The sequence below is a fragment of the Atractosteus spatula genome, unplaced genomic scaffold (assembly GCF_055471065.1).
Source record: "Atractosteus spatula isolate fAtrSpa1 unplaced genomic scaffold, fAtrSpa1.hap1 Scaffold_142, whole genome shotgun sequence".
NCBI lineage: Eukaryota > Metazoa > Chordata > Actinopteri > Semionotiformes > Lepisosteidae > Atractosteus > Atractosteus spatula.
The window spans coordinates 24,880-51,614 of NW_028296700.1; the positions used below are offsets into that span (position 1 = coordinate 24,880).

Here is a 26,735-nt window from a genome sequence, read left to right on the forward strand (position 1 = left end):
TCCCGGGTTCGAGCCCCAGATGGTGTGGGGCCGACTTAATGCACCAAGGGCCCCCGCCTGAGCCCCTGTTGCGTTACAATATCTTTAAAAAAGACAAAGGGTTTGTGTGTCGCGCTGAAGTTTCGATTAATTTCGAACGCATAGAAAAACCATTTTCTTCCAAGAAATCATCAATTTGTCTCATCCTCCATACTAGAATTCTCTCTTGTAGTAGTAAAGCATTTTGAGTCAAACCGAACAATATATTAAAGGAACAAGTAATAGGTTTATTCCATGCTGAAAAGAGAAGAGAGAAAACATAACGTTTCAGCTGCGAAACCTTCTTCAGGTTTGTTTTCTCTTTTCTCTTTTCAGCATGGAATAAACCTACAGTATTACTTGTTCCTTTGCAGATACAAATGCTGATGTAGCTACCCACCTGAATATATTAAATGTTTCATCTATATGATTAACATAATGTTCTCCTGAATAACTACTCGAAAGAAGCCGCAGCTCAGGTGTTAGAGAGATTTGAAATCGGATCGGTGGATTTAGAGTCCAGACTGCGAACCGACAGCTGACCCAGGTATTTTATAGAACCGTTTTGATTTTCTCTACTTTGTCCCCGTGACGTCATTGTCCTGCTCGCAGCAGAGCCCGACACACGGTACCGTCTGGTTTCTGTCACTGGGCGGGTCTGTGTGGGTTCTAATGCCCCAGTATAATGACGGGGACACTAAACTGTAAACAGGTGCCGTCCTTTGGCTGAGACGTAAAACCGAGGTCCTGACTGTGGTCATTAAAAATCCCAGGTCGTCTCTCGAAAGAGTAGGGGTGTAACCCCGGCATCCTGGCCAAATTTCCCATTGACCCTTACCAGTCATGGCCTCCTAATAATCCCCATCTCTGAACTGGCTTCATCACTCTGCTCTCCTCCCCACTAATAGTTGATATGTGGTGAGCGTTCTGGCGCACTATGGCTGCTGTTGCATTATCCAGGTGGGGCTGCACATTGGTGGTGGTGGAGGGGAGTCCCCATTACCTGTAAAGCGCTTTGAGTGGAGTGTCCATGAAAGCGCTATATAAGTGTAAGCAATAATAATAATTATTATTATGTAAAATGCAATAAAAATATCATATTTGATTCAAAATCAATTAATGTAAAAACTGATAAAACTAATGCTTTTTTCAGGGCTATATCTACTTTTTTTTTATCAAAAAGAAGTCTGTTGCGATTGTGAAAGTTAGAAAAGGTGTACCAGCGGGTGCCTTCACATCTCCAGCTTCAGTCTCGCCTGTAGCTGCGAGAAGGTTAAAAGCGCACAAGTGATCTGTCTTTCGTCAAAGGAATTGCTGGAGCAGTAGGACGCAGAGCAGTATGTGGCAGCAGTAGATGTCTGGGGAAGAGAGATTCTGTTTTCAGCACAGGAAGTGAGAATGAGCTCAGTCCGGCTCCCAGCAGAATCTATTCTGGTTTGGTTACTGTGTGACAGTGCGTCTGAGGCTATTTGAATCGCAACGTGAAAAAAAACAATTGCTCACATCGTACGACTTCCATAACAAGAAGGGAAGATATCACTTTAAAAAAATCAGAACTGAAGATTTGGATCCGGGGCCTCAATTTTATCAAATTATTAAAATAATAATTATTAAAATATCAGATTGTGTTTCTGCAACATTCCGGGCACAGTACGCCATTTTTATCTAAAAATAAAACAACAGTCACAACATACACGCAGTCTGGAGATATTTTCCCCTTTTATATTTTTGCCACTTTATATCGAACCTGTTTTACTCCCAAAAGTGCAAAGTAGCGTGAACGTAATAAAAACAGAGAACACCTTTATATGTACAATAATAACGTGACATTTGTATATACGTTTGAATAACAAAGCAGACAGTGTAGTCCCTGAATTCAAAGATCAGATCTTGGCCAACAACAAAATCAGACGGGATTTGAATTCGGAACAAGAGCCTCTGCTTTGTCGTTTATTGAGCTTTTGATCAACGTCTGAATGAAAAAGATTCTCTATTTTAACTCTTTGATTAAAATACACAAAAAGCACCTCCTTTCGAGCCGGAATCAAACCAGCGACCTAAAGTTTTCGCGCAGTTTTTACTACAGTCCTCCGCTCTACCAACTGAGCTATCGAAAGAATGTCCGATGCTGCTTTCTGGCACATACTGCCCAATGTAGTGAAATGTTCCGGGTGATTTAAATCCCAGTTCGACATTAAGTTTCCAACTCGTTTCCTTAGTCTTGTTTACCTTAAATTTTAGTCAAGAACCAGGATTCTACTGTATAAACTTCCGGGATATTACAAAATGTTTGATGGAGCATCAATCATTCCAGGCGGATATTCACTCCTTTTTTTCTAGAGGGATCATATTGTAACGCTTACGGCCGACAGGTACTGTGTAAGAGCCGGCGTACCAGAGCAGGTGACGTCACCGCCCTTCCCTGTGATAGCAGGACTACAGCTACTGGGCTGAAGAGAGATCTCTCTTTAGCTCACGGGGCTAGGTCGCTGCAGAGAGACGCGGAAGTCCCGGGTTCGAGCCACCTATACTTTGGGCCGACCAGATGCGGCAAGGGCGCCCGCCTGAGCCCCCGTTGCGTTACATTGGTGTCAGAAGCGGGGTGGGATAGCCCTTCGCCGGGGACGGCGATTTAAGCGGGGGAGAGTGTAACGCTTACGGCCGACAGGTACTGTGTAAGAGCCGGCGTACCAGAGCAGGTGACGTCACCGCCCTTCCCTGTGATAGCAGGACTACAGCTACTGGGCTGAAGAGAGATCTCTCTTTAGCTCACGGGGCTAGGTCGCTGCAGAGAGACGCGGAAGTCCCGGGTTCGAGCCACCTATACTTTGGGCCGACCAGATGCGGCAAGGGCGCCCGCCTGAGCCCCCGTTGCGTTACAATATTAAACATTTCATTAGGATGGAGACGAGGATCACCATTAGACACAAAACAAACAGTTTCTTTCTGTCTTTTTTAGAAAGTAGCGTTTGTGCTACATTAATAATATTTTCGTGCGAATATAGAAGTTGTAAATTTTAAAACATATATTTGAATCGAAATGTGGTTTTGAGTTTAATATTAGCGTGTTCATGTAATTAGTTTGTGTTTGTCATTACTATATATATATTGCCATGTTACTAGAATTTGTAGCTAAAGTTTACTAGTTGTGTTTTTTATGATGATTAGCCACATGTTGATTACAATATTGTATATAATGTATAATTTGAACTACATATTTTTCAGGTGTAAATAATTGTATATTTTCAGAATAAATTTCTCAACCAAATCATTGGCTTGATTTACTAGTTTCTACACCTATAAAACCTATCTTTAGATGTATAATAGACATTTAACCATATATGTATTATAGTCCTCTAAAGTTATCCGTATAATAGAACTCCAACCATATATGTATAATGAACATATAATCATAGATGTCTAATTGACGTATAACGATATATGTATATTAGAATTTCATTCTAGACGAATTACGGACCACATTTATACGTCTAAGATATGAGTTTAATAGACGTATATTCTACATCTTTTGACCACTGGGATGTCCCGATTTTAATTGAACAAAGCTAGATACACATTTTCTAATGCAGGCTTCATTACAAGACAGTTTATTTCTCGAAAGCGTGTTATGTAAAACGGAGAAAAACAAATATATATGGATAACAATCTTTTAAAGCTGAAGATTTTACTGATGAGAAATTGTCATCTTATGTATCTAGACGCTTTTCAACCGCTGGTTTTAGAACTTTGCTGTGCTTCCTGCATCATTTTCAGTGTTATAAACTGGGTGTAGAGGGAGCGATCACTGTAGAGCAGTTGATAGGCTGGAGCTGTTCAGACTACTCTTGTTATTTCTCAAATGCTTCCATCATTTTTCTTTCACGCTAGGACGCGAGTGTGTACATGTGTCTGGTTTTCGTTTCACTGATTCTCATTGAAGATTTGGGAATTAACTACGAAAGAATCAGTTGCCTCGGAAAGCAGAAGCTTTGGTTCTCAACGATCTTGAAGACACGCCCATGTAGAGCAGCGTGTGATGATTTGTACTACAAAAGACCAAGTGCTCCAAGTGACGTCTACGTTTACCATTGAAACCTTTCATCTCAGGTGCAAAAGCAGTTGTGTTGAATGGCTTCCCGTAGCAGAGTGGTGCAGCGGAAGCGTACTGGGTCCATAACGCAGATAGATTGAAACCATCCTCTGCTATACACGTTTTACGCACGATTGATAAGCACACCATCAGTTTAATGAAGTGCATTGAAACTGATTTTTTTTCTCTCATGCGTGCAAACTTCACACTTACAGTATTCTTTCATCTTTACAAATATGCAGATGCCCAAATGTATCTTTGGATGTTCTGAGATCCTTGATAGTTTCCTCAAATCCTTCAAATGAACATCCATATCAAAGCAATTATGTTTATATATATTACAATTGAGGTACATATAACAAAATATCAACGTACATTTGTACAGTGCTAATTCTAATAATGATTGTCAAGGATTGTCAAGTTCTCCAACAAATCTGTGTTCTAAATTTAAAATATTTTTGCTATGGACACAACGGGTGTATAAATGAATTCTCCCGACAACCAGTTGAAGATAAAATTTCACACGTGAACCTGGTTTTCCATGGACATTGACTTAGGTACTTAATTGTTTACTTGTTGTAGTTCCACACGAGTAAAACACGCACATTTCCTGCAAAGTTCAAGAGGGTTTGTGAAGAAATCCCATCATTTTTTAGTGGAGGTTAACTCATATAAATACTTAGGTGTGCACATAGACCGTAACTTGTGCTGGTCTACTCATGCTGAGAGTGTTTGCTCCAAAGTTCAGCAGCGCTATTTCCTGGGAAGACTAAGAGTGTTTGGGGTTCAACAGGAAGTAATGCTTCTCTTCTACCGTGCTGTAATTGAGAGCATTATCAGGTATGGTATTTCAGTGTGGTTTGGTAATCTATCAGTTCATTTTAAATTGCAAATTACCCGCCTCGTCCAGACAGCTTTAAAAGTCATGGGAGTGAAACAGCACCCCTCCCTGCAGACAATGTTTGAAAGATCCATAATCAAACAGGCAGGAAAAATTATATCAGATCCTTCCCAAATCCTCAACTCTGAATATCAACTTCTTCCTTCTGGCAAATGTTTTAAGGTTCCCAAATGTAAGTCAAACAGATACAAACATTCCTTTGTTCCGCTATCCATTTAAGTTGTCAATGCAAATGTCAAGGACAAACAAAATATTGACTCTTACAACCCACTTGAGTGCAATATGTTTTTGTGATGTGTTATAAATGTTACATGTTGTTATGTTTAATACTATACATGTGCAATAGAATGATGTGCAATGTTTTTCTTTACTCTTTTTTTTCATTCTACTCTGTTTAAATGTACAGCAGTGCTGGGTGTCCATAAAAAAATTCCCTCAAATGACAATAAAATCTTATCTTATCTATACATCAGAACAATCCTTAGCATGTCCCTGAGTGTGTTTGAACCACCAGCCCTTTAAGAACTGCACAGGGACACATTCCCATTGCTTTTCACCCTTCATACGTTTGTAGTTAAAGAAAATAAAATACTGGCATTTTCCTGCCAGCCGGCAGTATTTCTTCTGTAATAACCAAGAATAACCAAGAACTTTATTTCATCTTTCGCAGGCTGTAATTTCCAGAAAATGAAGTGAATACTTGTATTAAGCTAAATTAAGCTGACGGAGATGCACTACCGTTATTTTGCTCCACTTTTTGTTAAAAGGAGAAAAATCACTGGCTTTTTCTTGCAGTATTTCTTCTGTCCTGTTAAGCAAGATTTGTATTTTATCTTTCAGAAGTTGTATGAATTTCTTGAAGTTCAGAAACAACTTGTTCCAGAAAGGAAATGAACACTTGCTTCAAAGTAAATCAAGACGTATGTCTCTCTCGCTGTGTGTGCTCTTATCTGTCCATCTCTCTCTCCTCTTCTCTCACTCTGGCAGTCTGTGTAGAGTATCTGAAGGCGATGTAACACCACTTGGCAAAGAAGAAAAAATTCTCAGAGGCAGAATAAAAAGTCATTATTCTCTTCTTAGTCAGATTAACATCTCAAACTGACTCAGACAAAACCTCAACTCCATACTGTTGACTATCCAGAGGATATTCAGACAATCAGTGCTGCTACAGGTACATGGATAATATCAGACAGAACAGCCTGGACTCAGGTCACATCTCCCCCTTTTCTCCTTCCTCACTTCCTCTTAGAAATAGAGAGGAGCTCCCAGTTCTCCTCTCTGTAAACTTGGCTCAGGACTTACTAATCTGGCAGCTGTTGGCTCTGTTCCAGGTCAGAAGCAAGAAGCTTCTATTAAACCTTTACAGGACATCCAGCCTTCTGTATTACTTTCTTTACTGTATGTCAGCCTCCAAACATGTTTTCTAAGTGTTTTATAATGGAAGTGGGTGTGGAATTATCTTAGTATTTATTATTTAACACCATTATTGACACTCTGATCAGTATATTGTTATAAGTAGCCGATGGTCCGATGGTTGTGACTACAATAGTGACTAGTTGACCAGTCTGTAGCTCTGAGCAGTGGGTCTCACATCACACAGAAGACCTGTCTTTGTGTGTGATTCCACACCAGCCCTGGGATTCAGCAGTTCTCACAAGTGTCTCACAGACAGTCTTATAAATTTACAATTAGAAGAAGTCTTGTAACAGTTGTACAGTTAATTTAAATAATCAGACCACCTATAGAACTGAGAGCTGGGTGGAAATAAAACCACATTTTAACCTCCATGATCAGGAGTCTAATCCTCCTGGCTTCTATACTCTGAAGTTTTGTGTAAAACCCTTAAAAACGCTTATTTCAGGGGCTCGTGGTCGTTCTCTACTGCTCCACACGTGTACGCTTTATAACACATTAATCTATGAAGTAAACTATTTTTTTTCTGTTTAATTAATTTAATTCCTCGGTTTATCGCTCTCCTACTACAACTGTTATACTGTAAATCGTCTCTCTTCACAGCCCGATTTGGTTTTCTGGGAGATGTTATATCTGTAAGAAAAGCCCCCCGGGCTCCGGACAGGAGTCTCCTCCAGCGGAGACGCGCTCTGCTCTGTCAAAAAGAGTGCTGTGACGTCACACACATCGGCCGGAGCGCCGGGATCAGAAAGCAGGACCGCGGGAGGCGCGCTGAGCACACGCAGGAGAGTTATTGAACACTTATCTATAGGCAACCAATTAATTCAACTGAAGAACCGTAGAAAAATCTATTAACTTCACCGATTGGTGAGTACTGATTCTTTTCTTGACCCTGTTTAAATATCTAGAAAACACTCAATAAAGACTGTATCGATCAATTACCATAGTGCGTTTAGTGTTAAAAATGTTCAAACCGAAATTAAACAATGATTATTCATATTATTATTTAGGTAACTGCATCCTAGAGCTAAAAAAATATGTTCCAAGTTGATAAATGTATGTAAGTAACAGTTCAAATGCATTTTTCCAGTGTTTATAAATCATAAGATTGGTAACCACGGCGACAGGCGCCCGTCACTGCGCGCGTCTGAGTGTATCGCATTCGTCACAGAGACCGGTGTGACGTAATGGGCAGCAACTAATACTAATACCAGTGTCTTCAAGATAATATTAGTGAGAGTACAACTGGTAGTTTTAATGCTAGTGTTCATGTGAGTATTAATGACAATAGCGCTACTGATAGTTTTAGTTTTAATGTTCATATTCATGTTAATATTAATTATAACTATAATCTTACTGTTAGACTATTAACACTAGTAGTAATGTTAGTTTTATTAATAGCATTACTGTTATTATTAGTAGTTTGTGTCAGTGTTAGTGATAGTGTTACTGTTGTAATATTAGTATTATTTATATTTGTGTTATTTCTTGTGTATCTGTAGATAAGTGTGTTTGTGGTATCTGTGCATGTGTGGGTGTGTGTCTGGAAGTGTGTGGTGTCTATAAGTGTGTGTCTGTGAGTATGCGTAGTGTCTATTCTTTTCTGTGAATGCATGTCTGTGTATGGTGTATGTCTGTGAGTGTGTGGTGTCTGTCAGGGTGTAGTTTTATATTTGTAAGTGCATGTGTGGGTATGTCTGTCAGTGTGTGTAGTGTCTATGTGTCTATGTGAGTATTAATGATAGCATAACTGATAGTTTTAGTTTTAATGTTAATATTATTCATGTTAATATTAGTGAGAGTATATCTGGTAGTTTTACTAATAATACAAGTATACATGTGAGGGTTTGTGATGATACTGTAGATACTTTTACTTTTAGTTTAAATGCTAGTATTCATGTTAATATTAGTGATAATTATACTGTTAGTGTCAGAGTATTAACACTCATCATCATGTTAGTTTTCATGACAGTATTACTGTTATTATAAGTATTATTAATCTAGTAGTAGTTTTTGTCAGTGTTAGTAACAATGATAGTTTTGGTGATAGTGTTACTGTTGTAATATTAGCAGTATCTGCATTAGTGTTAGTTAGTGTATCTGTACCTAAGAGTGTATGTGGTGTCTGTGTGTTAAAGTGTCTATTTGTGTATCTGTGAATGTGTGTGAGTTAGTGTGTATGAATGTGTAGGTGTTTATCTGTGAGTGTGTGTAAATGTGTGTGGGCTCCACTGGTGTGTCTGACAGAAGTGACCCATCAACAGGTGTTGAGGTCCAGAGTCGCTTGCGAATTGAAACAGAGTCCAGACCAACATCCAGAGATCTGTGAGTGCTCTGTTTTTATCACTTTTAGTAGTAATGACAGTAGTAATTCCCAGGCGAATCATTATTAACCAAAAAAGCCATCAGAAAATATCGACAGGACATTTCTGTGTCTGAGTGCCTGCTGCGAATAGTGCAACAAGCCATTTCTCTCTAATATTTTCTGATGCGGTTATTTATCGCATACAAAATATTTTTCTCATTAAGAATATTTTACCTGCAAAGTCACAGTGAAACTGCTACAGAACTTTTTTATGGGTGGAAAATGTTCAAAAGACTTAAGGGCTAAGGGGGAGGCTTGAACACACAACCTCAGCATGACTCCACTGCACACAGCTGTGTACATACAGATGCAGCCATTCAAAGTGTGTGGCATAGACACGTACCGCGGGTAATTGGCTACGTCCTCGTGTATCGTGACACGCAATGATGCGCAATACCGCGGTACATGATTGGTTGACTGACAGGGGCACTCGGGGTGCGTTGGTCAGTCATAGAAAGATTTAAATGTCTTTACTGTGCCCGTTTTAGTATTGAATATTTATATGGAATTTTACCACTGAAGGGAAATCTTAGTAGCTGAGCATAAAAAGAATAGGAGCATAACGCGTGTGAAGGCCATAGACGATGTTAATTTTGGAACATAAACATACAGTATTACAGTATATGGCTGGTCTCGGTACTTCAAAGAAAAAATACACACCAGTTTTCCATTTCTCCCTTAACATTTTAAGCATCGAAGTCTTTAACTAACATGTGAAATAACGTGTATAAAAAGTGGTAGTTTTAAGCTTTTCTGCGAATATGCTCGATACCGAAGTAAACAAGCATAATTTTAGAATTTGATTAATAGGGAATATAATATGGAATTGTGTATCTAAAGAAATTAATAATGATATAATTATATCCATGTACTGCAAGACAATAGTACACGCTGTACAATGTCTCTTGACACAGTATGTGTAGGAGTGTTTCACCATTCCTTGTGTGACCTTGTGAGTAGTGCTGTGTTCTAGGTCCTGGACTTGTAAGTGAGAAGTCAGCTGTTTGAATCCAGCCAGCACCATGGCTTTTCTTTTAACAAACATTTCTTCAAAAAAATAAAATAGCAATATTATGGACAATTAATTGACTTTTTATATTTCTAAATATCACAACATGTTCGAATCTAAGTAATTTTTTAATAACAATGAATAGTCACCACACATGCTTACACAGCTCCCTGGGTAAACTATCACAAAGCCTTAGAGAACTTAACATTTTTATTATCAACAAATTGTAAATACGACGTTTACATTGGTGTTATTAATTTTTCACTTGAGTGTATGGAGGACTGTCAGCTGTCACTAAGAGCAGACCCCCTCTCTTAGGCTGCGCAAACGATTTTTTAGATTTTTATAGAGAAATGGAGGCTGTACAGTATGCGTTACAATATAAACATTTACTGTCAAACTTTTCAACAATTGATTTAAAGACGATCTGTCAAAGTGCAATGAAATACAATTTTGTTGTTGTTTGTTAGTGTTGTTTTTATCCCGTAAACCGCTTTGAGAAGCCACCTTTAAAGGTGCTATATAAAGGCGCTGATTCTTATGGAATGTGTTTTCTTTCTTCTTTTTTTCAGCATAGAATAAACCTATTACTTGATTCTTATGGACGCCCGGTCCCGCCAGGGATTAAAAAAAAAACATGGAATCACGTATCTAAAGAAATAACAGTATACTGGAACTATGTTCATGCACAAACAGTAGCATGTTACATTATTAATTTGGGTGTCTCCTCTTGCCAGAAAGCGCTAAATTGCATTTTGAGTGCGGCTTTTGACTTTTTTTAAATAACAACCCATACATAAAGCTGATACTGCTTAGACTTTTAATTATTTAAAACTGTATTACAGCAGCACAATGTGCTTTTTAACGAAACCTTGACTATTGACTATTGACTTGACTATTTAGCCATGAGATTATGTTTATGTTTATTAATCTCCCTTGTTAAGTTTGTGAGAATGATAAGCACCCCACTGCGCCTGCGTGCCAGCAGAGAGAGATAAGACATTTACATATATTGTTAAATTATTACTTAATGTTATTATTAATAGTATTATTACTTCTTCAGGAAGTTAAAAAAACACTTGAATTACTTATCCAGTCTCTCGAAATAAAATTATTTTTCAAGAAATGTAATGCAAGATGCTTTCTAACGTCGGGCAATGTGTTTTTTTTTTAAATCTAACATTGATAGATTAAAAAGTCATTCCTAATAGCAATTATTTACCTGCATAAACTTATAAAGGTTGTATTTTCACACAGTGAAGAGGTCTTTTTTAGTTATACAGTAGTTGTGCAAGCTCTGGTGAGTGTGTCTTTTTTGATGAGTTTCAAAGGGAAATAGGTTCGTATTCGTCTTTCCTGACGCAAAACAGGGTCAGGGGGCAGGGTGTGTGGGGAGGGTGTGTGGGTAAACTTTCATACCTGACTGAGAAAGCTTTAGGGAACTTAACAGGTTTAAAGGCTTTCTGTTTTTCCCTTCCAAAGTTCAAAGAGGACATTGAGTGTTTCCTGGATTTCACTGGTTATTAAAGATTATTAATTATATCACCACCACTGGCCGTGGGGCCGTGGGGTGAGACAGGGCTGCAGCCTTAGCCCAACACTGTTTAATATCTATATCAACAAATTAGCAGGAATGTTGGAACAGTCTGCGGCTCCTGGTCTCACACTACACGACACAGAAATCAAGTTCCTGCTCTATGCAGATGACCTGGTCCTGCTGTCGCCCACAGAACAGGGGCTGCAACAGAACCTGGCACTGCTGGAGCAGTACTGTCAGACCCTGGCACTGACAGTCAATCTGGACAAGACCAGAGTTATGGTTTTCCAGAAAAAAGCCAGACCTCAGGGAAACAGGTACAAATTCACACTTAACAACAACACATTGGAGCACACATCCAGCTACACATATCTCGGCATATCACATACTGTATCACATATACTGTACCATCAGCTCATCTGGAAGTTTTGAGCTGGAAGTGAAGGCACTGAGGGAGAAGGCACTCAGGGCTTTCTACGCAATAGGAAGGAGTGTCTTCAACATCAATCCACCAACAAGAATCTGGCTCCAAATATTTGAAAGTGTAATCCAACCCATTGCCCTTATACGGCAGTGAAGTGTGGGGTCCCCTCACAGACCAGGATTACACTCAATGGGACAAACACCCCACAGAAACTCTGCACATGGAGATCTGCAGAAACATCCTCCGTGTGCAGAGAAAAACACATAACAATGGGTGCAGGGCCGAATAAGGCCAGTACCCACTATTGATAAACATACAGAAAAGAATATTAAAGTATTGGCTTTAATATTAGCCGTACAGAAAATTAAAGTGCCCCTTTCCATTCAGCGGGTGTCTGAGTCGCTGTGTCCTATCTTCTGGCAGTCGCTGTTGTGAAAGTCTGTAGAGTTTATCTTATTTTTAGTACTATATTTTTATATTATATTCCATATTAATCAAACTCTAAGAGTATGTATCGGCTTGTTCCACCCTCCCACCCCTCTCTGTGTACAGTAGAGCCTCCTGTCCTGACTGCAGGAGCTCATATATCTTATACTAAAAATAAGATACACTCTACAGACATTCACAACAGCGACTGAGTGAGGGCAGGAGTGGATCGCAGCAGGCATACACAGCAAATAACAGGAAAACAAAGAACAGGGCAGGTGAGCCAAGTATCCAAACAGTGAGTGATCAGAAAAAGGAAACAATTGTTACACCCAGCTTTTCCACGCAATTTTTTTAACTTGCTAATGCATCAGACACATTTCCTGGCGTATTGTGTTTTAAATAAGACAACAAGACATTGTACAGCATTTGGCTTCCATGGACATCTTCGTTTGTGAAAGCACAGTGAGACGACATTATAAAGGGGAGAGGAGGCAAAGAGAATCTTTGCCAGGAGACCATTTGTAGCATGGTGAATCGGAGATTCTCAACACTTTGTGCGACTGGAAAAGAATTTGTGATCGGATCAACGAAATGCTTTGAAGAAGGAGGCGCTCTTTTCCTCTAGTTAAACAGTCTGTCCAGAAACAAAACATTCTTGTTAAACAAGAGGAATGTAAAAAAAAATTGTACAAAAGTAAAAAACAATTACTTTTTGACAATGAAAACCGTGTGTGTGTCTCTCTCTCTCTCTGCTGGCGCGCGGGCGCTGTGGGGTGCTTATCATTCTCACAGTGCATAAGGGAGATTAATAAACATAAACATAATCTCATGGCTAAATAGTCAAGTCAATAGTCAATAGTCAAGGTTTCATGAAAAAGCACATTGTGCTGCTGTAATACAGTTTAAAATAATTAAAAGTCTAAGCAGTATCAGCTTTATTTATGGGTTGTAATTTAAAAAAAAGTCAAAAGCTGCACTCAAAATGCAATTAAGCGCTTTCTGGCAAGAGGAGACACCCAAATTAATAATGTAACATGCTACTGTTTGTGCATGAACATAGTTCCAGTATACTGTTATTTCTTTAGATACGCGATTCCATGTTTTTTTTTTTAATCCCTGGGGGACCGGGCATCCATAAGAATCAAGTAATAGGTTTATTCCATGCTGAAAAAAAGAAGAAAGAAAACACATTCCATAAGAATCAGCACCTTTATATAGCACCTTTAAAGGTGGCTTCTCAAAGCGGTTTACGGGATAAAAACTCACATTCCACCTCACTGTCTTCGACCTCTCCAGCCCCACCTTTGTCACCTGCGATGCCTCCAGCACCGCCCTGGGAACTCTACTGTCCCTTGCTTCATAACGGGGTGGAGTAACCTATCGCTTTTGCCTCACGAGTTCTCAGTCCAACCGAACAGAAGTACTATGTTGGGGAGTGAGAGACCCTGGCCTGGTACATGTATTTGTATGGTCATGCATTCACGCTACGGACGGCCCACCAGGCCCTCACTGTGTTTCTTGCCACTTCAGCAATAGGACATTGACCACTCAGACCACCACTAGTCTGAGAGGCTCCAGCAATACTATTTTACACTAAAGTTCACTCCAAGATGTGGAAATATAGTTGCAGATCTACTGTCCCGCTCCTTTCCTAACCTGCCTGGAGGCCGTGATTCAGACACACTCGAGTCTGACCTCATCCAGATGCTCCACACTCCACTTCAGGCAGCAGTGCTTTTTAACGTCTGGGATAACTGTGTTTGTTTCATTTTCTGAAGGGGGGGGGGGGGGTTGTTGCATACACCATCAGTTTGGGGTTTATGATGCTTTTGCACTTTGGGTTTTGGGGCTTACCACTTTACGGCACTTGAGTGCCTTGTCGGGTTTTAACCATTCTGTGTCAGTTATGAGTTATGCACAATAAAGAGCAGACGTCTGTGAAATCTGTCTGCCTCAGTCCCTGGTTTTCCACGGTGTAACAATGTCTCTTGCAAATGTATTCAGGTTTGCATAAAACTTTAATAAAAAAGTGATCTGAAACTTCCCATCTTTCAATCTCTGATTTTGCTGTCACTAAACCCGGACGTGATGTTCCGCAGATGTGCAGTGTGCCTTTACTTTTGTTCATGTATTGGTTGTGTGAGCTCCTCACTGCGTGTCCAGTACTGTACTGTGATTATTTTTAAATTGTGTACAAGGAGTACAATGACTAGAAGGCTTTGAACTTTGTTTGGTTCATAAAAAATGCTAAAGAACATGCAAAGTGATTAACATTTCCTTTTGTCAATTATCTGATTGTCTCTGCTCTATTTCATGAGTTTATGTAGTGACAGGCCATTTCTTTCTGATATATTTACTGGGTCAGGTATTAATCGCATAGGAAACACTATTTTCATAAAGAACAACATGTCAGCAACAAAGTCACATTGAAGCTGGTATTGGGAAAAGTTTCATAATATTTCTTTTTAAATAATACAAGTAAATCTTATCTTAAACTATGGAATTTTAGCCAGCATGGAGCTTGAATTCACTACCCTGAAATTAAGAGTTTCATTTTAGCTGCTCCACAGAAAACTGAAATCTCTTATTTATATTAGATACTGCAGGTCCTGTCCTTTACATGACTGAAGAGGTCGGTATAGTCTCCAGGTTATCAACAATAAGTTCTGTCATTGCTTATGTGGGACAGCACATCAATTAGATGGTTGTTTGCAGTATGTGCATGGTTTTCTCCCATTCACTTAAATAACATAGATGGAGGAAGCTCTCTTGTCTTTGGCTGCTGTTCTAGTAAAGGAACAACATTCCTATCAGGGCACTGCCACTTGACCAGTCATGAGGTGGTGCACTCATGATGATCATCTTTTCCCTGTACTTGAGGGTCATTTTGCTCTTCCACCTGCAATTTCAACATCTTACTTGGGAGATGTCAAACTTCTGAGCCTGTGGTGTGCTTCAGTGGCAGCTGTAGTAGACATCATCTTGGAAAGCACATTGGGGTCCTTGGACATGAAAGATGGTTAAAGCTTCTCTCAGTAAACAGGAGATCCTGTGTATGAAATTCTGCGGTGCCTTTCTTCCTGTTTTGTCCTATAGAATGTGTCATAATTATTGATAATCACATGTGGGTTGATTTAGTTTAATTCAAGTGTTAATTTCCTTTCTGGAACAACTTGTTTTTCAAGAAAATCATACAGTACAACTTGCAAAAGATGCAAAAGATGAAATACAATACAATACAAATCTTGCTTTCGGTGCATAAGAAGTACTGCCAGCTGGCAAGAAAATGACAGCATTTTTTTCTTTATCCAAAAGCCTGCATATGGAGATGTATAACACAAATCCACTTGAGATGTTTTTGTCGACCAGAAGAGGAGTTTATTGAATACATAGCCAAGGAAAAGAACCCTCCTTACAGTCAGGACCGTACTTCTGACAAGAAGAGTTACAGCTGCCTTTTTATACATTTGCTTGATAAGGAAGACGAACAGTTTAATTCTCAAAAAGGAAAACTTCAGTTGTAAATGATTTATGTTGGTTAAGCACACTCCACAATGACTGATCATAAAATGTATATGTGACTGAACTGGTACAGCACCTGGAAAAATAGGTTCAGTTGTGGTTAAGGTTCTGCACTAGAATAAGAATAGGCATATTTCCTGTCTGCAGGCTCGTAGTCTTACCAACATTGGCTACACTTAATGCTGGAGTTTGTGCTCTACTGTGCTCTACTGAACACTGTGTACAGAGAAAGAATTTAACCCTTCACCTCAAACGACACTCTTGTTGACATTGTTCTGTCACTGGTAAAATTTCCTGACCCTGGGTATATACAGTAGCTGGTCTTTGAGATGTTACTAAAACAGCTGTCCTGTGGAACCGGTGGCAAATATGGAACCAATGAACCTGTTGTACAGATTCAAGATGAAAAGACCAGAAAGGTAAATAAATCAATTTAAATGGGTATGTGGCCTTGTTGAGACATATCACATCAAAGATAAAGCAATAAATATGGAGAGGTGATAAAAGAGATTGGAAAAAAATGTAAGGATGGGAAATAGTTGTGTATAAAGACACCGAAAGGAAGGAAAAATGTATTAATTAGATAAGAAGAAGTTGGGAAGGGGGTTGTGGAGGGGTAAAACATTAAATTGGTTGTTATTGGCTGCATTCCATTTTCAGTTTCAGTTTTAACCCAGTGGTCTGGTCCAGTTCAGTCACTTATTCAGTTTTCCTTCTGAACCGGTGCAATTTCTCCACAGCCTCTACCATCGGTTAAGTCACAGCGTACATTTTAGTGGTTTATCTGATCCCGAGCAGTGTAGAATAGCGTTTCTTCAAGAGATTGTGTTTGATATTTTATCACAAAGCTGAGAGGAACAGCTGAAAAGTGATGTGTGCTTCGATTTAAGAATAGCTTTATATGAAATTCTGCATTGATAATAATGTGCATTATAGTGTCCTACAAGTAAAACGTGGAAATCAATTTTCAGTTTCACAAAATTCACACTTAGGAACAGGGCAACATGCAGGCAATTCACTCCTCCTGAGCAGGTGGCGCTAGACGGTGAAGTGAGGTTTTAAATCCGCCCGCAGAATCTCCTGTTTCACAGCTCTGCTCCTCGGCTGTTTTGAAGCCTAATGAATGACGATCATGCTGCAGATATTTCACCCACGTGGTGGTGATTGTGTCTGTTGCTTTAGCTAATTAAAGAAGAAAGTTTTTTTTTGTTATTTTAATAACTTCATGTTCTGAATACGCTACGTCTTATCGACTGTGTTTATTACTGAACAGATCATAGCCCTGATTACAGGATCTGTGAAGAATAAAAATAAAGTTACTGTGATTAAAGTCCGCAAGGCAACCTTTGTTTTAGACTCCGAAGAACGATGGCGGCGTGTTTGTTAAATCTGCAAACCGGACTTTACTCTTTAATGGATATTTTACTCAAATCGATCGTGTATGAAGTTTCAGAAGTTTTCAGAAACAGGATGTCTGACTCTGAGGACGAGTTTCAGGACAAACTCTACAGCATCTCCCAGATTCAGGTGAGACGGGCCGTGTTTAAAATCACACAGTGTGTGGAGGACAGTGTCGGGAGTGAAATGGCGCAGCTGAAGAAGGAAAACGAGAGCCTGAAGTGGAGATTGCAGCTGTGGGAGAAAGACTCGGGAGCAGGAGGAGATCAGGGACAGACCGATCAGGTTACCCAGACGCTTCCATGTGAAGTCACTGCCGAAATAAAAGAAGAAATGGATATGAAACTGTTGTCAGGTCAGTGTGGTGACTTGTGTCTTTACCTTCCTCACTGGTGAGAATATAGTGGAGAGATGCAGAGTGAAGTGGGAAAGACTTAGGTGATGTAGCAACGTGATTCTTTACTGGAAACTGAACTTTTATTGTTTGGTTGTAGTAACAGGAATAGAAAATGGTGAGCTACTGTATCTATACCCTCATTATAGTAAACGCTGACATCTCGCTTGTTTACTGTTTTTTTTATCGTTGGAATATCCTCCTTATTTTTAAAATAATCTCGGCTAAACGTGTTTCCAGCGCTTTTGGTTTTAAAAAAGCAAAGCAAACTTGGAGATGAATGTGAAATGGTGAACAGGATAAAAAGTGTCGAGCAGTCGACAGATATTTGCATTCTCACATTTTGTAGCGGTCTGTGGTTTGAGGTGCAGGATCAAGTGAATATCGGTGTGTTTTAGGTTTCGGGACTGCTGTATTTAGTGATCTTGGAGGAGAAGGATTGTCTGTGGATTTGGTATTAATCGAAAGGACAAACACTGTTCCCAGTATTTTTTTTCTCATGGTGTTTTTTCCTGGTGTTCTCTTTCTTATCTCTTTGGATTAAGCACACAGCAGAATGTGTATTACCATTCTAGAAAGGCAGTCATTTCTGCTCAGTTGAATTCACTGCTTTATACAGTACCGGGTCGCGGGGGAGCCAGAGCCTATCCCAGCATGCAAGGGGATCTGTGTGTTATACAGCCTGGAGATGACACCGGTTTATCAGAGTATTGTTACAAGTAGGGAGTTATGAAATTGGATAAATAGCCTGAAATGACCCAGAGGATGAATCAATAATGAAAATAAACTATCATAACCCCCAAATATTTGAGAAGTTGGTATACCTAGAAGCACTTGAGTTCTTTGTTCTCTGTCACAGCTTTGGTGAAAATAGTCTTTATTAAAGCACAAATAATAGGTTTATTCCATGCTGAAATGAGAAGAAAGAAAACAGAACGTTTTGGTCGTGGAGCCTTCTTCAGGTGTGATTTTTAAAGCACACTGGGTTAAACAAATATTCATTAACAATAACAATCTCCTCTGTTCCTCTGCTAGTTGTCCTTTTCTTTCATGCTGTCTTCCTGGACTACTGATTAATACTTACTCATTTACCCATAATTTAATTAACTAAAGTAAACCAAGGTCAACTTTACAATTACTTTGATTACTGAATCTGGGGCTTCCACATCTAAGCAAACATCCCCTTTTCTCTGAAGCTTGAAATGTTGACAATAGCCAGGAGTTACCCGTTGTATCTAGATTCACTTAATAAAGTTTTTCAGTGAGGATCTCAATCTAGATCTCAATTAGTTTAATCATACTCCTTATTGCCCCTTCCGAACCCTCACTGTACCCTGTACCTGCTTAATTCTGCTGCCTCCTCCCACTGTGTAGCTTTTTGTCTTTGTAAAAATATGAAAAGCCACTTTTAAACTTACCATATAAAATTTTGTATTTATTATTATTATTCAATCCACTGTTGTTTTTATTATTAAGCATCTTGTACTCGTGTTAGAATTCTCTTCCTTTTTGTGATTAAATTCAAAATAACCTTTTCCCCCCTTTTCATATCAAGCCTGTTCATCTCTCTTTCTCTCTGAATTCACTGTCTAAACCTCTCACTGCTTCTAGAGTTCAACCTTAATCATAGTCTTAGTTAAGACAACTAAAGTGTCAATTAGTCATGGTCACTTTTACGTCACCCACTTTTAATTTAGAAAGGATTAAGTAATATGTTTGCTGAAAAGAGAAGACAGAAAACACAACATTTTGGCTGTGAAGACCTCTTCCTCTTGTTCAGTTTTACTCCAACAGGTCATTTCTTCTCATCTTATTGCACTCAAACAAATGCAAAGCAATCAGGTTTCTGTCATTGTCGTTGTGGATTATTTTTGTAGGTGTTTCATTTTCTTTAAAATGAAAAATGGGTTGCTCACAAACATTTTGTCTTAATTTTTGGTGACTAAATTAACACCGCTAGTTTAAAAAGATAAAGTGAACATTGGGGTGTATTAGTATTTTGCGGTGGTCTTGGTGCCAAAAATCCCTGTATGTTAAAGTTTGATTTCTTGTTACTCCATGGTGTTTTCTGCTTTAAACGTTATACTTTCAGCTCACGTTAAAGGTCTTGTCCTTTTGTTCTGTATTTGCAGGCTCAGAGGCCAGTGCTCTCCCTGATGCTAGGGAAAGGGCTCCTCTTGAACAGCAGCACAGTCAGGAGGAGTGGGGCTCCAGTCTGATGCAGGAGACAGAGCTCACTTCTGCAGAAGGGAAAGAGACACTCAGTGAGCAGCACACAGAGAGCAGACAGAGTGTGGAGGATCTGGACTCTGTGTCCAAGATGGAGACAGAGCCTGAGAGTGAGACACCTGGGTTCCTAGTATCTGATGATTTTACAAAGAAGATTAATAATCTGGACACAAACAGTATTACACAAGGTTGTAATGAACTGGGCTATGTCTCCGTACAAGAGCTCAAAGAACAACTGGGTGAGTTTAATCTTACAGAGCAGGACATGGAGCCTCAGTTGATTGACCCTGCAGAGGAGCAGACTAAAGAACCTGGTGAAGAGAATAGTACTGAGTTACAGCACACAGAGAAGAGTCAGGACAAGGAGGAACAACAGCAGCTCCAACAGGGCTTGATAATAATTAGGCCTTGTTCTGTTCAAGTGGAGAGACTGTCATTGCAGAGGTGTTTTAAGCAGTCATATGATCCCTTAGTATCTGAGCAAGATCATTCCATGGAGCATTTGCAGAATAAGAGACCCCAGCATGATCAGAGGATGAGGAAGAATCACTCAAAGCCTTGCTCAAATGGAGCGGACAAACTGCCATTACGGCACAGACAGGAGCAGCGTTTCTGTCAGTCTAACATTTCAAAAACCCTTTGCACAGGAGAGAAACCTTTCAGCTGCAGTTGGTGTGGGAAGAGGTTTAGTCAGTCAGGTAACTTAATAACCCACCAGCGCATTCACACAGGAGAGAGACCATTCAGCTGCAGTCAGTGTGGGAAGAGTTTTAGTCATTCAAGTAACTTAATAACCCACCAGCGCATTCACACAGCAGTGAGACTATTCACCTGCAGTCAGTGTGGTAGGAGTTTTAGTCGGTCAAGTACCTTAAGAGTACACCAGCGCATTCACACAAGAGAGAGACCATTCAGCTGCAGTCAGTGTCGGAAGAGTTTTAGTAATTCCAGTTCCTTAAGAGTCCACCAGCGCATTCACACAGGAGAGAAACCATTCAGCTGCAGTCAGTGTGGGAAGCGTTTTAGTCAGTTAAGCAACTTAAAAGTCCACCAGCACATTCACACATGAGCGAGATCATTCAGCTACAGTCACTGTGAGAAAAGTTTTATCTAGTCAGGTGACTTAACAAAACACACCAATCTAGTCACAAGTTTTTGATTTAATCATAGTCTTAGTCAAGTCAACTAAAATGTCTATTAATTCAGGTAGGCAGCTGAGTCAGCATGTAACACCCGCAGAAGGCTTCACAGCTGAAATATTGTTTCCTTTCTTCTCTTTTCAGCCTGAAATAAACCTTTACTTGTTCCCAAAATGTTTATTAGTTATATTAATTTTGTAGTCACTCACTTTTGATTTGGTCTAGTCAACTGAATTTTGACTATGATTACTCTTACTTATGGTTAACTAAAACATAGCTCTAGTCATGAAGTATAATTTATGTGTATAATAAAATGTATAATGTTTTTTTTCAATTTAATTTTCAATTTAAATTGAATTAATTCTGTATTTATTTGTAGTCTTGGGATGTTAAGTTTAGTCCTGTTTCATTTACAATTAAGACTGTTCTCATTGGATGGGCTTGTACTTGCGTAACAACTTTTTACCTTCCTATGTTAAGCAAGAAACATGTATAAAACAGAATAGGATCTTTAACTGTCACGCTTAAGAAAAGAAAATCACAAAATGTATTAAATTCTACCAACAAGCTCAAAGTCTTTGCTGCACAATCTAAAGTGTATTTATCCCCAGAGAGGATAGATATGAAATACAAGAAATATTTATGCAACAAAGGGTAAATAATGAAGAATCAAGAGATATTGTATGGATCTGTCCTAATAAGAAAATCTATTTTGGCACCATTACTAATAATTCCATATTTTTTTAAGTTCAGTTTTTTTTTCAATGCAACTATTTTTTTGTTTAATCCGGACTGGACAAGCAATATATACACTTTAACAGCCACATAAACTAAATGTAATTAAATATTTCCTGATAACCTCGTATGAATATGATTTGCAGTTCCTACATAGCCAGAACCTGTCATCCCCACCTTAGTGAGCATCTTCGCTTTTCTCTCAAATACAATATTTACTCCACAAATAAGATTGATTATAAAGGCTGACACATTTTCCGAAGTTTTAAATACTGATGTCACTCTGGAGGCACGGGTTTGAATCCCACTCTTGACAAAGCTTGATCTGTGGACCTTCTAGTATTGTTCAAATGAGAAAGGCACTACGATGTAGATAATGCGTTGACATATGCACAGACACACAATATGTCTCGTTCTTATCCTGTTTCAGTTTATGCTTAATAGGAGTGGAGCAATTCCTCCTGTTTCTCATACTAATATATTCTGACCACCACTGAACATGTAGCCTGGCTCTGATTCAAGAACACCTCAGATGTTCAGCCCTTTTTTTGTTTGCTGGAGATTACGATCAATAAATAACTTTTTTGGGAAAAAACAATTTATCAAACACATAGGCAGATTTTCAAAAAACAAATTAGAGTTGACAAGGTGCCCCTTTGGAATAGTCATCAGAAAATGACAGGAAAGGAAAATTATATAAGCTCTCTCAACGTATGAGAGATTGGCATCTGATTGAAGAAAATCTACCTTTCTCCCCGTGGGGGAATTGAACCTCAGTTTCTCACATGACAGGTAGGGATATTCACCACTGTACTAACAAGGGGGGCTTGCTTCCTGCTTGGAGGCATTTCCTCTTATAGTTACTACTGTTTCAGGTTTCAGCATTTATTTTCATTCCTTCCAGTGGAGCGCATGAAAATGTGTTTCCATTTGTGCCATCCTTACTTCTCCTCTGCTATCATCACTACTCCTTCTCTTGCACTACAAACACCTAGAGAGTCGGTTCTTTCAGCATAATTAATTCGGTTTTCAAAGGCTGGAAGTAGGGCACAAGAGTCGCGAATGCAAACAGCCTTTTTAACTGCTTCCACTGGGAATTGTCATTCATAGACACTGAAGAATTTATTTCTAAGGCAGCAGGTCCAAATGATTTAGCAATTTAAAGGTTTGAGGAAAAATGAAACAACACTTTTCCTTTGTGGGGCAGGCACACAACCACATGAAGAGAACACCATGATCAGCAGGTTTCAAGTCGCAATGGATTTCTAATTCATCATTTTAACCACTCGGCCACAACTTCCACGAGTGCCCCCACTCCCACCGCTGCTACAATCCAACATGGAGTGCAAGATGGCATCCGAAACCTTTTTCATATTTGATCTCTGTTTAAAAACAAACAAAAAATTACAAAATACATGCTAGCAGTCAGACAGGCCTCAGAGGATTTAAGGGTGGCTTAAAGTTTAAATTATAAAGTCTCCCTGTCCGGACATGAAAATGGAACTTTGTTAAAAAAATATAAATAATGGAGAAATATGTACAAGGATTTTTGAAGCTGCACCACACTGCAGTTTGAATAGCAGTTTATTTGTTTTAGATGAAGGAATTGTCTTTGATTTAAGCTCTTACAAATGAGATGAAAAAAACACCCCTGAAGTCCTGCAGTTGAATATAATGCCATTACATGTCAAAGCAGTATTTCACTTCATCCTACCATTCCAACACAAGGAGTATGTGGAAATGATCATACGCTATGATACGTCTCTGATCAAGTTCAAGTTTATTTGTCAAACCAGCCATATACAAGTATAGAGAGGAGCGTGATATTGTTCTCCAGGTCTATGGTGCGAATACATACAAGACACTGACTAGCCAATGCTATAGACAATGTAGCCATAGACATTTCTGACAGGGTACATAAAGTCCAATGTGCATAGTACAATTTACTTTACAGGATTGTGCAAAGAGTTGTGCAAAGAATACATCAGACAGTATGCCTGACATTAGGCAAAAAAGAACTTAAGTTTCCAGATTTGGAGTAAGTGCAGGAGGTACCAGGGTGTTGAGGAGCCTGACAGCCTGTGGAAAAAAGCTGTTACTGAGTCTGGTGGAGCTGACCCATATACTGAGATACCCTTTACCAGATGGTAGGAGGGTAAAGAGGTTGCAAGAGGGGTGGGAGAGATCCTCCACAATACTGGAGGCTTTGTGTGTTGGCAGTGTTTGTGGTATATGTCCTGAATGGTCGGAAGGGAGGCTCCAATGATGTTTCCTGCTGTATTGACAATTCATTGTAGGAACTTGCGGTCTGAGACCTTACAATTCCCAAACTGAACAGTGATACAGTTTGCCAAGATGGTCTCGATGGTACCTCTATAGAATGTGGATAGTATGGGGGGGGGGGGGTGGTTTGCCCTTCTCAGTCACAGCAGGAAGTGGAGATGTTGTTGTGCTTTTTTAGCTAGGGAACTGGTGTTGATGGTCCAAGTGAAGTCATCTGTGATATGCACACCAAGAAACGTAGTACTTCTAGTTGTCTCTGCAGGGGAGCCGTTTATGTGCAATGGGGAGTGATAAGTGATCAGTGGGGAGTGTTCAACAATTCAGTGGGTTATCAGTCTCTACAGTTGTAAGGCACCTTGAAGGTACACCCCCATGATTAATATTTGTGCATCAGTGAAAGGTACACTCTTGGACAACCTTGAAGGAAACTAATGCTATTAGACATTGGAAGATCTAAAGAGTCTCTTAACACCACTTCTAGCAGCAAACTTAGTTGTTCCCAGGAAGTCTCCCCCATCCAGGTACTGACCAGGTTCACAGCTGCACAGTTTCAGTGCATTTTCAGTTGTGAGTTGCAAGGTGATGTAGCTGCAAAAAATGTTTAATTGGCTGAGAATCAAACCCAGGCCTCTCCTATGACAGGCAAGAATTTTACCACTGAACCACCATGATGATCTCTAAAAGGTTGTACTCAGACATTTTTTACACTCAGTCCTGGACTGTGCGGTCCAAAGGGAACTTTTGGACAAGTGAGAATATTCTCCTATCTGTAAATTTTATTCTGCTAGTGTTGTATAGTGCAGCATTCGGGAATATTCCAAAACTGAGTCAGATCGAATGGTTTAAGAAAACCTGTTCAACTGGAACATGGAAGAATAAAAAATGATAAAACAGTTCCTATGTTAAAACTGAAACAAAACAACAACAACAGAACTGCAGTACATCACACTATAAGCAAAACAAAGACAATAACGTTATGACAGAAAAGAAAACATAGAAGCTGTTAAAACATAACAAAAGAACTGGTATCTGACATCTGTGCTATTGGAATCACATAAAACAGAACCTGAGATCAGTCCGGTTTCGTTCTTCCTGGGGTATCAAGCCAGTCACTAGTTGGTGCTTTTCAACAGGGCTCCACGAATGGTAGCCTCATGTGAAGCCAAATCACCACAGGTGACTTTGATTTGCCCAGCACAAGAGCATGCCCGGTTTTCTGAAGCAGCACTGGGTTACAAGGAGCGATGCTGTTCTGGCCCAAATCGGTATCCACTTGCTTGTGTCGGTACTGCAGTGTGAACTCCCAGATGAGTTGAAAATGTTGGATTGGGAGAAATGGCAGTGAGGCCGTTGCTTTCTGGAGAAAAGATGGATTCAGTGTTTAGTCTCTGCTCCTGCTGCAGTGAGGGGGATGGTTCAGGGATGAAGTCTAAGTCCTGGCTTTCCCTTGCAGAGCTTCACTGGAGAGGCTGTGCAACCCTGCATGTGTCTGCATCACTGATGCAGACCGGTGTATGGGGTGAGACAGGCAGGTTGTCAGTGCTGCAGACAGAAGTGTATTCTTGAAGAGGCATATAAGCAGTGCTCTGTGGCAAGGAAAACCTGTCCCTGCTATAGCACACTCTAAAATGACAGTGCAAGCCTCAGAGCTGTTGCCCTGCTCTTGCAGTGTCTTACAGCTCACCCCATCATCATCTGTAGCCAGGATGTTGAATGGGCTCTCGTTTGGTGAATACACAGGCCTCTCACAGTGCACCTCTGCATCTAAATCATTGGTCACTCCTGTCAGCATAGGGACCCAGGGGCTCAGGTTACTGACACTAGTACTGTCAGCACAGCTGGCTTAAGGCAGAATTCTCATGCTGCTGCTGTCATCTGTCAGCTGGGGCTCTTCCTCCTCTGGCAGTCTGTGGAAGCCAGCTGGAGATGGAGGAAACTGAGATTGTCTCTGAGGTGGTGATATCCCTTCAGTTGTAGAGGACACTGAGGTGGAGGTCCTTTAAGCTGTAGTTGTACGGTGATGTGCTACTGGAGCAGTTATTCATGAGAGTGTGTGGGTCTTTCACAGAGGGTCAGGACAAGCCCCCTGCCTGAAAGTCTCCTGTGTGCATTCACAGGTCAAGAGCCAGGCAGGGGGACAATGGACACAACAAAATAAAAATAAAATAACTACAGTGGTACTAGAAGGTTTGTGAACCCTTTAAAATGTCTGAATTTCTGCATACATTTGACCTAAAATGTGATCAGATCTTCATCTAAGTCATTAAAATAGATAAAGACAACCCAATAAAACAAATAAAATACAAAAGGATATAACTTTTCATTTATTTATTTATCATAAAGTATTTTAGATTAAGCGGCATGGGACCCTATGTAAAATATTTCCACTGGCCCTGATCATGGTACAAAATTTTAATGAGCACCTTTAAATGCATTTCAAAAGCTGCAACATCTGACAAGCTAATTTTTTGATTCTCTGAAAAACCCAAATCGCAGTGTAATTGCTCGGCCCCTTGTAACTTTTCCTTATTGCTACTACCAGTATTCACCAAGCCGTACGCACAACCTGCAAAACAGATTCCTGTCCAGATAACGTAAGGCGATAAGGTGTGCTTGTTTCCGTTCAATTACCCTACTGTACAAAACGGATTTAAACCTTCTGCGGTCACCGCCCTCCATATTCCGTACCACTGTGACCACTGTGTCATCTGTAAGAACTTCTGTGTGGCTCTGTAAGAGGCCTGAGATGTAATTTAAAAAATCAGCAGCATTTATTCTCCGGGCTGCCTTCTAAGTGAGAAAAGCAGGTTATTATAGCTGCCGGAAGACAAACACAACTGTACAAAGGA

The 26,735-nt window shown here is 39.7% G+C and overlaps 1 protein-coding gene across 1 annotated transcript; it reads left to right on the forward strand.

Moving 5' to 3' along the window:
- The first annotated feature begins 17,076 nt into the window (after positions 1–17,076).
- Positions 17,077–25,863, forward strand: LOC148809380 (uncharacterized). The gene is made up of 3 exons (XM_088909272.1): positions 17,077–17,461; positions 19,633–20,427; positions 25,769–25,863. The coding sequence occupies exons 1-3, from the start codon at positions 17,077–17,079 to the stop codon at positions 25,861–25,863; spliced, it is 1,275 nt and encodes a 424-aa protein (XP_088765398.1).
- The last annotated feature ends 872 nt before the right edge of the window (positions 25,864–26,735 follow it).

Coding starts and splice junctions, on each gene's coding strand:
- LOC148809380 (XM_088909272.1), top strand. CDS start 17,077: ATGGCGGCGTGTTTGTTAAATCTGCAAACCGGACTTTACTCTTTAATG. Junction 17,462..19,632: donor GGATATGAAACTGTTGTCAG/GTCAGTGTGGTG, acceptor CTGTATTTGCAG/GCTCAGAGGCCAGTGCTCTC. Junction 20,428..25,768: donor GAAGAGGTTTAGTCAGTCAG/GTAACTTAATAA, acceptor GTCATCTGTCAG/CTGGGGCTCTTCCTCCTCTG.